Source organism: Molossus molossus, unplaced genomic scaffold (assembly GCF_014108415.1).
Source record: "Molossus molossus isolate mMolMol1 unplaced genomic scaffold, mMolMol1.p scaffold_m16_p_16, whole genome shotgun sequence".
NCBI lineage: Eukaryota > Metazoa > Chordata > Mammalia > Chiroptera > Molossidae > Molossus > Molossus molossus.
In genome coordinates this window covers 9,894,097-9,905,572 of record NW_023425351.1, presented here as the reverse complement: position 1 = coordinate 9,905,572, position 11,476 = coordinate 9,894,097, and the positions used below count along the sequence as shown (strand labels likewise).

The following is an 11,476-nucleotide window of genomic DNA, read 5'->3' as shown; positions in this document are numbered from 1 at the left end:
AATGGGTTACCAATGAGATCAAGAAAGAAATCAAAAACTTCCTGAAAACTAATGAAAATAAACACAACAATACAAAATCTATGGGACACAGCAAAAGCAGTCCTGAGACAGAAGTTCATAACAATAAAAGCCTACCTCAAGAAAGAAGAAACATTTCTAATAAACTAACCCAACAACTTAAAGATTTAGAAAGAGAACAAAAAGAAAAACCCAGAGTTAGTAGAAGGAAAAAAATAGTCAAGATCAGAGCAGAAATAAATGACATAGAGACTAAAAAAAAAAAAAAAAAAAAACCAATATAAAAGATCAATAAAACCAACAGCTGGTTCTTTCAAAAGATAAACAAGATTGATCAACCTTTTGCCAGATGCACCAAGAAACAAAAAGAGAGAAGCCAAATTAATAAAATCTGAAATGAAAGAAGTGAAGTAACAATGGACACCGCAAAAATACAAAGGGTAGTAAGAAAATACTATGAACAATTATATGCCAACAAATTTGACATCCTAGGTGAAATGGACAAATTCTTAGAATCATATACTATTCCAAAAGTCAACTAAGAAGAATCAGAAAACCTAAATAGATCAATAACAATTAAAGAAGTAGAAGAAGTAATCAATAAAATTGCAACAATCAAAAGCCAGGGCCCAGACTGCTACAAAGGGGAGTTATACTGAACATTGAAAGAAGAACTATTACCTCTTCTCTTCAAACTATTCTGAAAAATTCAAGAGGAAGGAAGACTTCCAAGCTCTTTTTATGAGGCCAGCATAATTCTAATCCCAAAACCAGATAAAGATGCTGCAAAAAAAGAAAATTATAGGCCAACATCTCTGATGAACATAGTTGCCAAAATTCTCAACAAAATCTTAGCAAATCGAATCCAGCAATATATTAAAAAAATTATACACCACGATCATGTGGGATTGATCCCAGAGATACAAGGCTGGTTCAATATTCATAAATTGATAAATGTGATAATACCACATAAACAAAGAAAGATAAAAATCATGTGATCAGATAGAAAAACTGGTGGCAGAGTGAATGAAAGCTACACAGACCATCTCCCAGGACCAAACTGGAATTACAACAAAAATAAAGACAAATTGTCAGGAAAAAGCAACAGAAAAGCAACTTGGAAGACCACATAACCAGGAACACTGACTCAATCCTGGTAGGCTTGCAGATATGCGAGAGGGGGGCTGGGAGCCTCACAGACAGCAGCGGCCTTGGCTGTGAGCAGTGGCCTTAGATGGGAGTGGCGCCCTCGGGTTAAAGTCCCAAGAGGCTCCACAGCGTAGAGCAGGGACAGAGGCTAAAATAGGCATAGCCACTCACCTTGAGATCCGGCAGAGGGAGGGAAGACTGGATTGGAATTGTGTGGGGACACTCGGGATCTGGAGGGTGCTCAGAGCTTTTGCTGAGATGCGACCACACAGGACAGTGGTCATCTTACTCCTTCCCAGGGCTCTGGAGAGAGGCGGCGGCCCTTCCCTCAGAGATTCAACCCAACCAGGTGGCCATTGAAATCCAAATTGAGGCCCATTAAGAACCAACATCGGCCCCACCCCCTGGGAAATCCCCTTACTCTAAGCACCTGAGGGAGTTGTTCATTCAACTCAGAAGCCAAGGCTCTTCAGGTAATCACTACTGATAGCCTCCAGGAAAAAAGCTAGAGGATAACTGTACCACGCCTGGGCTAGCAACTCTAACCAGGAAAGTAAGACTTGACAGTGGTGTTTAACGTGGGTCCTCCCTGGCTCATCCAAACCCAGGAGAGGGAGCCACAAACAGCAGAACACCAATCCCAGGGGGAAAATTTGGCAGGCTCCAAAGCCCACTGTGATAGCCAAAATGGTGAAACACAGAAACAAAAGCCAAATGAAAGAACAAGAGACCTCTACCAAAGATGAGATAAATGAGGTGCAGTTAAGCAAGTTAACAGAACTAGAATTCAGAGCCATGATCTTGAGGAAGCTCAACAGCATGTGTAAGGACATGAGCACCACGAGTAAAGACATAGAAATGTTGAAAATCAACCAGTTCAATATTAAAAACCACCAAGAAGAAATGAGGAATGACATATCAGAAATAAAAAACACATTGGAAAGTATAAATAGCAGTGTAGAGGAAGCTGAGTACTGGATCAGTGAATTAGAAGATAGGGTAGAAAAATCAACCAATCAGAAAACCAAAAGGAAAAAATAATTAAAAAACAGGAAAACAGCTTAAGAGAACTGTGGGACAACTGGAAACATACTAACATTCGCATCATAGGAGTCCCCGAAGAAGAAGAAAATGAGCAAAGGTTAGAGAATATATTCAAAGAAATAGTGACAGAAAACTTCGCTAATTTGGTGAAGGAAGAAGGAATTCTAGTTCAAAAAGCACAGAGAGCCCCAAGTAAGAAGAACCCAAAAGGCCCGCACCAAAGCACATAGTAATCAAAGTGCCAAAATTTAAAGACAAAGAGATAATTCTAAAAGCACCAAGAGAGAAGCAACAGGTTACCTAAAAAGGAAACCCCATAAGGCTCTCAGCTGACTTCTCAACAGGAACACTATAGGCCAGAGTGAATGGCATGAGGTAATCCAGGACATGAAAAACAAGGATCTGAATCCAAGACTACTCTACCCAGGAAGGCTGTCATTCAAAATAGAAGGTCAAATAAAGAGCTTCCCAGAGAAGAAAAGGCTAAGGGAATACATTAGCACCAAACCAGCACTGCAAGAAATGTTAAAAGGACTGCTGTAATTAGCAGGAGAAATAGGAAGAAAAATAGAACCACACTAAACAAAAATGGCAATAAATAAGTACATATCAATAATCACCTTAAATGTAAATAGATTGAATGGTCCCATAAAAAGACACAGAGTAGCTGACTGGATGAGAACGCATGACTCACATATATGTTGTTTACAAGAGACCCACCTCACAACAAAAGACTCGCATAAGTTGAAAGTGAAGGGATGGAAAAAAAATCTTCCAAGCAAACGGAAAGGAAAAAAAAGCTGGGGTAGCAATACTCATATCTGATAAAATGGATTTCAAAATGAAGGCCAAAACTAGAGACAAAGAAGGCCACTACATAATATTGAAAGGATCTATCCAACAGGAAGATATAACCTTGGTAAACATATATGTACCCAATATAGGAGAACCAAAATATATTAAAAATCTTCTGGAGGACTTCAAAGGAGAAATCAACAGCAATACAATCATAGCAGGAGACTTCAATACCCCGCTGACGTGACTGGATAGATCCTCTAGAAAAAAAAATAGCAAGGAAACAGACTCTAAATGAAGCACTAGACCAAATGGAGTTAATAGATATCCACAGAGAATTACACCCCAAAACTACAGAAATCACATCCTTCTCAAGTGCACATGGTACATTCTCAAAGATAGACCACATGTTAAGATACAAACTAACTCTCTACAAGTTGAAGAAGACTGAAATCATATCAAGCATCTTCTCAGAACACAATGGCATGAAACTAGAAATCAATTGCAACAAGAATATGCAAAGACATTTGAACACATGAAAGCTAAATAGCATGTTATTAAACAACGAATGGGTTACCGAGGAGATAAAGGAAGAAATTAAAAACTTCCTGGAAACCAATGAAAATGAAGACACAACAACACAAAATCTATGGGATGCAGCGAAAGCAGTTCTGAGAGGGAAGTTTATAGCACTACAGGCCTACCTCAAGAAACAAGAAAAATCTCTAATGGACTGTCTAACCTCAAACGTAAAGAACTAGAGAGTAAAGAAAGAGAAAACTGCAGAGCAAGTAGAAGGAAGGAAATAGTAAAGATCAGAGCAGAAATAAATGACAGAGAGTCCAAAATAACAAACAATTCAAAGGATCAATGAAACAAAGAGTTGGTTTTTTGAAAAGATTAACAAGATTGATGGACCTTTAGCTAAACTCAGCAAGAAACAAACAGAGAGAACCCAAATACACAAAATCAGAAATGAAAGAGGAGAAGTAACAACCAACACCACAGAATTACAAAAGATCATTAACAACTACTATGAACAATTATATGGCAAAATATTGGACAATCGAAGTAAAATGGACAAATTTCTAGAAAAACATAGTCTCCCAAAACTGGACCAGGAAGAAATAGAAAACTGGAACAAACCAATAACAACAGAAGAAATTGATGATGTAATCAAGACTCTCCCAGCAAGTAAAAGCCCAGGCCCGGATGCGTTCACGGGGGAGTTTTACCAAACATTCAAAGAAGAACTAACACCCATTCTCCTCAAACTATTTCTAAAAATTCAAGCAGAAGGAAGACTTCCAAATTCGTTTTATGAGGCCAGCATAATTCTAATTTCAAAACCAGAAAAAGACACTACAAAGAAAGAAAACTACAGGCCAATATCCCTGATGAACATAGATACCAAAATCCTGAACAAAATACTAGCAAATCAGATCCAGCAATACATCGAAAACATTATTCACCAGGACCAAGTGGGATTCATCCCAGGGATGCAAGGCTGGTACAATATGCGCAAATCAATGAATGTCATACACCACATAACTAAAATAAAGAATAGAAACATATAAACATATCAATAGATGCCGAAAAAGCCTTCGACAAAATTCAGCAGCCATTTCTGATAAAAACGCTCAGCAATGAGGAAATAGAGGGATCATGTCTCAACATAATAAATGCCATGTATGATAGACCTACAGCCAACATCATACTCAAAGGGCAAAAACTAAAAGCATTTCCCTTAAGAACAGGAACAAGGCAAGGATGCCCACTTTTGCCACTCTTATTTAACATAGTACTGGAAGCCTTAGCCACAGCAATCAGACAGGAAGAAAAAATAAAAAGGATCCAAATTGAAAAGAAGGAAGTGAAATTGTCATTATTTGCAGATTACATGATACTATACGTAGAAAACCCCAAAGACTCCATCAAAAATGTACTAGACTTAATCAATGAATTTGTCAAAGTAGCAGGATACAAAATTAACGTCAAGAAATTGATGGCATTCTTATACACCAATGATGAACTCACAGAAAGTGAAACTAAGAAAACAATACCATTTACCATTGTGGCAAAAAAAATAAGATACCTAGGAATAAACTTAATCAAAGACATAAAGGACTTATTTGCACAAAACTACATGACATTGAAAAAAGAAATAGAGGAAGATATAAAAAAAGTGGAACCACATACCCTGTTCATGGATTGGATGTATTAACATTATTAAAATGTCCATACTACTCAAAGCAATCTATAGATTCAATGCAATACCCATGAAAATATTAACGACATACTTCACAGAACTAGAATAAATACTTCAAAAGTTCATATGGAACCAAAAAAGACCTCAAATGGCCACAGCAATCTTGAAGAGGATGAGCAAAGTTGGAGGGATCAAATTACCAGATTTCAGGTTACTACAAAGCCACTGTAATCAAAACCGCCTGGTACTCGCACAAGAACAGGCATATAAACCAGTGGAACAGAACAGAGAAACCAGAAATGGACCCCAGGCAATATGCTCAATTAATATTTGACTAAGGTGGCAAGAGCATACAGTGGAGTAAAGACAGTCTCTTTAATAAATGGCATTGGGAACATTGGACAGCTACATGCAAAAAAATGAACCTAGACCATCAACTTATACCCTACACAAGAATAAACTCAAAATAAATAAAAGACTTAAATGTGACTCATGAATCCATAAAAATCCTAGAAGAAACTGTAGGCAACAAAATTTCAGACATCCTATGCAGCAGAATTTTCACTGATACATCCCCTAAGGCAACAGAAACAAAGGAGAAAATGAACACATGGGACTACATCAAACTCAAAAGCTTCTGCACAGCGAAATATACAATAATCAAAACGGAAAGGCTGCCCACTGTATGGGAGAGCATAATTGCCAATGATACATCAGATAAAGGGTTAATTTCCAATATATATAGAGTGCTCATAGAACTCAACAAAAGGAAGACAAAGAACCCAATTTAAAAATGGGCAGAAGAACTAAATAGACACCTCTCCAAACAGGACATACAAATGGCTAAGAGACATATGAAGAAATGTTCAACATCACCAATCATCAGAGAGATGCAAATTAAAACACAATAAGGTATCACCTCACACCTGCCAGAGTGGCCGCCATCAACAAATCATCAAACAAGTGTTGGCAAGGGTATGGAGAAAAGGGGACTCTAGTACACTGCTGGTGGGAATGCAGACTGGTGCAGCCACTGTGGAAAACAATATGGTGTTACCTCAAAAATTTAAAAATTGAGCTTCCATTTGACCCAGTGATCCCACTTCTAGGAATATACCCTCAGAAGCCTGAAACACCAATCAGAAAGAATATTTTTACCCCCATATTGGTAGCAGCACTATTTATAATAGCTAGGATCTGAAAACAGCCCGTGTCCATCAGTAGACGAATGGATAAAAAAGCAGTGGTACATATACACAATGGAGTACTATGCAGCTGTAAGAAAGAAAAATCTCTTATCCTTTGAGACGACATGGAGGGACCTGGAAAGTATTATCCTAAGTGAAACAAGCCAAGCAGAAAAAGACAAGTACCACATGATCTCACTTATATATGGAATATAATGAATATAACAGTCTGAGCAATAGGGTATACCCAGAAACATGGAAGTAGGGTACAGACTGACAGCCCTCAGAAGAGGGGGTGGTGAGGGGAGGAGAGAGATAAACCACAAAACTTATATGCATGTATCCGTGAACAATGGACATGGACAACAAAGCTGAGCACAGGGCAGGGAGGGAAGTGGAGGGGGATTCAGTGGGGGGAAAAGGAGAAAAATCTGTAACAAAAATAATTAATTTTAAAAAATCATGTGATCATATCAATAGATGTTGAAAAAACATTTTACAAAATCCCGCATCCACTTTTGATAAATACTCTGAGGCATAGGGATAGAAGGATCATATCTCAGCATAATAAGGGCCATTTATGACAAACCTATAGCCAACATCATATTCAACGGGCAAAAACTAAAAGCTTTTTTCTTAAGAATAGGAACAAGACAGCAATGTCCATTTTTACCACTCTTATTTAACATAGTACTGGAAGTCTTAGCCACAGCAATCATACAAGAAGAAAAATGAAAGGGGTCCAAATTGGAAATGAAGAAATGAAACTCTCATTATTCACTGATGATATGATATTGTACATAGAAAACCCTAAAGACACCATTAAAAAACTACTAGTTTTAATACATGAATTTGGCAAAGTAGCAGGATACAAAATCATCATCCAGAAATCACTGACATTTTTATACACCAATAATGAACACACAGAAAGAGAAACTAAAAAAAAAAAAATCCCATTTACCATTGCAACAAAAAAATTAAGATACCTAAGAATAAACTTAACCAAGGAAGTAAAGGACTGTTTGCAGAAAACTACAAGGCATTGAAAAAATAAATAAAGAAAGATATAAAAAAGTGGAAGTACATACCTTGTTCATGGATTGGAAGAATTAACATCATTAAAATGTTCATACTACCCAAAACAATTTATAGATTCAATGCAATCCCCATTAAAATTCCAATGATGTATTTCACAGAACTAGGACAAACACTCCAAAAGTTTACATGGAACAAAAAGAGACCCTGAATAGCCACAGCAATCTTGAAAAAGAAGAACAAAGTAGAAGGGATCACAGTACAGGATATTAGGTTTTACTGCAAAACCACTGTGATCAAAACAGCCTGGTACTCGCACAAGAACAGGCATATAGAGCAATGGAACAGATCAGAGAATCCAGAAATTGACCCAAGACATTATGCTCAATTAATATTTGACAACGGTGACAAGAGCATACAGTGGAATAAAGACAGCCTCTTTAATAAAGGGTACTGGACAGCTACATGCAAAAAAAAAAAAAAAAAGTAGACCATCAACTTACATCATAAACAAGAATAAACTCAAAATGGATAAAATACTTAAATGTGACTCATGAACCATAAAAATCCTAGAAGAAAATGTAGGCAACAAAATGTCAGACATCACACGCAGCAGAATTTTCATTAATACAATGCCTAAGGCAAGATAAACAAAGGAAAAAATGAACACATGAGACTACATCAAACTAAAAAGCTTCTTCACAACAAAAGAAACAACCAGCAAAATGGAAAAGGAATCCACTGTATGAGAGAGCATAATTTCCAATGATACATCACATAAGGGGTAAATGTCCAAAATACAGAGTACTCATACAACTCAACAAAAGGAAGACAAAGAATCCAGTTAAATAATGGGCAGAGGAACTAAATAGACACCTCTCCATACAGGACATACAAATGGCTAAGAGACATATGAAGAAATGCTCAACATCACTAATCATCAGAGAGATGCAAATTAAAATAGCGATGAGGTATCACCTCACATCTGCCAGAATGGCTGCCATCAACAAATCATCAAACAAGTGCTGGCAAAGATGTGGAGAAAAGGGGACTCTAGAGACGACATGGAAGGACCTGGGGAGTATTATGCTAAGTGACATAAACCAGTCAGAGAACGACAGGTATCACATGATCTCACTTATTTGTGGAATATAGTGAACATAGTAACGTGATGAACAGAATAGACCTAGAGACATAGAAGTAGGGTTCAGACTGACAAAGTTCAGAAGAAGCAGAGGGGAGGGAAGAGATAAACTAAAAAACTTATGCATATAAGCATAACCAATGGACATAGACAACAAAGTTGAGGTGGGGGAGAGAATGGGAGGAAGCTCTCAGTGGGGTAAAAAGGAAAAACATCTGTAACAAAATAAATTTATTAAATTAAAATAAGTAAATAAATAAATAAATAAATAAATAAATGTGCTGCTTAATTTCCACGTATTTGTAAACTTTCCAGTTTTACTCCTGTTGTTGACATCAACTTTCATTCCATTGTGGTTGGAAAAGATATTTTGCACCCCAATATATGGACTATGCTCAAGAACATGTGCACTTCAGAAAAATGTATATTCTGCTGCTATATGGTATAGTGTTCTTTCTTATATGTCTATTATGTCTAGTTGACTTGTGTATTCAAATTTTCTATTTTCCTGTTAATCTTCTGTCTAGTTCCATTCATTATTATAAATGGGGTATTGAAGTCTCCAACTATTACTGTAAAACTGTCTTTTTCAGTCTTTGAATCTGTCACTTTTTGGTTTTTATAGTTTGTGACTATGTTCTTAAGTGTAAATATGTTTATAATTATAATATCTTAATGGATTGAACTTTGTATTTATATATAATATCATTTTTGTCTCTTGTAACAATTTTTGTCTTCAAGTCTACTTTGTCATATATTAGTATGGTCAGCCCCAACAATCTTTTGTTTTTGTTTTTGTTTTTGTTTTTTTCTGTAATAATTGCCAGTTTTATTCCTCTGGCTAAGAGATTCAGAGGTGATTTGAGGTTTACACTTTATTATTTCATCAAGAGTTTAAGTGTCCCCATTGCCCTTATAGGCTGGTTGCAAATTATTTGATTCTCTTACTTATTAAAAAATTTTAATTCTGTTGGTGACACAAGTTCATTAAAAAATACATATAAGCAAAAAGAAAACTCACACCACACAGAAATAAGCACAGTTAAGTTTTTGATGTATGTATGTATGTATGTATGTATACACGCACGCACGCACTCACACAATTTGGAATTTTTATCCTACATATGTGAGGTGATACTAAATATGCTGCTTTGTAACTTACGTTACTTTACAATATAGAATTAACATATTTTCATGCATTTATGTGAAACTTCCCAATTGAAAAACAGACCTGGAGAATGGGTCGAAATACAAAATTCAATAAAGTGCTGGTTAACAAGGAAACTATCTAAAACAAAATTCCACCAGATGATTAAAAATAAAATGAAGGTAAAGGATACGTCAGAAAATGCAAACAGAAAGAAAGAAGGGGCCAGATTTTGCTATCGGATTTTAAAAAAATAGAATTCAAGGCCTAAAGCACACAGGATAAGGTCGTCTGCGTGAATGTCTTTGCTTCCAATGCATCATCACAAACTTGTTTCTTACTCTTCTTATTTCTTCCCTAAGCCTTTCCAACTCATCTACTCCTCTTAGCATCTCCTCAGGGTCCAAATGCCTAATGGGAGTGTCCTCTTTAAATCCCTGAACAGGTTGAGTCAGCCCGCTTCTAAGGTTTCCTTCTGCTTCCTCCTGGCTTACACTGTCTTCTGAAGGCTGAGGATTTCCTCCTGCTTCCTGTGGTACATCTTCTGAAGGGCGGTCTTCCTCAGCTTTTGGCATGTTCTGTTGTTTCCTTTCATTTTCTTCACAAGACTTTTGCATGTTGAGTATTTTTCTATTATTTCCTTCTTGAATAAATCCTGCAGGGATCCAGGGGATTTTTCTCCTCCCCTCACTCGATTTGTGTCGCTCTCAAAAGACCAAAAGTCCTGAAAGGATCCGGGGCACTTTTCTTCTCCAGCAATAGGGAGCTGCTACAGGGAAACAGCCTCAACAATCTTTTGGTTACTATTTGCTTGAAATATATTTTTCCATTCTTTTACTTTGAACATATTTGTCTCTGGATCTAAAATGAGCCTTTTATATGTAATATATAGTTGGGTCTTTTTTTTTTTTTTCAATTCATTCTGCTGATCTGTGCTTTTAATTAGGGAGTTTAATCCATTTACATTTAAAGTAATTACTGATCAGAAAGAACTTCTGCCACTTTGCTATTTGTTTTCTGTAAATCTTAAAACTTTTATGTTTCTCAATTTCTTCATTATTGCCTTCTTTTGCAATTAATTTTTTTGCGTGTACCTCCATTTGATTCCCTTCTCATTTATTTTTGGATATTTTTTTTTAGTGGATGCTCTGGGGATTCTATTACAATTAACATCTTAACTTTATATCAATCGAGTTTGAATTTATAGCAACTTGGTTTCAGTAGTACCCAAAAGTGTCTCCTCTACAACTCCACAAGAAAAGAAAATTATAGACCAATACCTTTAATGAATATAGATGCAGAAGTCTCAACAACATACTAGCAAATCAAATTCAAAAGCACATTGAAGTATTATACACTATGACAAAGTGGGATTTATTTTCTGTGATGCAAGGATGGTTCAACATACACAAATTAAGTAATGCAATAAACCATATCAAAAGATATCAAAAGATAAGAAACATATAATCATCTTATTAGACGCTTTAAAAGCATTTGAGAAATCCAACATGTTTCATAAAAACTCTCAACAAACTAGGAATAAAAGGAATTTACCTCAACACAATAAAAGCTATACGTAACAAAGTTACAACTTTGTTTTTTGTTTTGTTTTGTTTTTCATCCTCACCCAAGGACATTTTTTGATATTTTGTTCAGATAGAATGGGAGGGAGAGAGAGAGAAAGAGAAACATCGACGCAAAAGGGACTGTTGTGTGGTCGCCACCCACACAACCCACCCAGGGCCGGG

The 11,476-nt window shown here is 36.3% G+C and overlaps 1 protein-coding gene across 1 annotated transcript; it reads right to left on the bottom strand.

Moving 5' to 3' along the window:
• Positions 1 to 9,985: 9,985 nt before the first annotated feature.
• LOC118631776 (transcription elongation factor A protein-like 8) lies at positions 9,986 to 10,495 on the bottom strand. The gene has a single exon (XM_036264372.1). The coding sequence runs from the start codon at positions 10,343 to 10,345 to the stop codon at positions 9,989 to 9,991; it is 357 nt and encodes a 118-aa protein (XP_036120265.1). The 5' UTR covers positions 10,346 to 10,495; the 3' UTR covers positions 9,986 to 9,988.
• Positions 10,496 to 11,476: the final 981 nt, after the last annotated feature.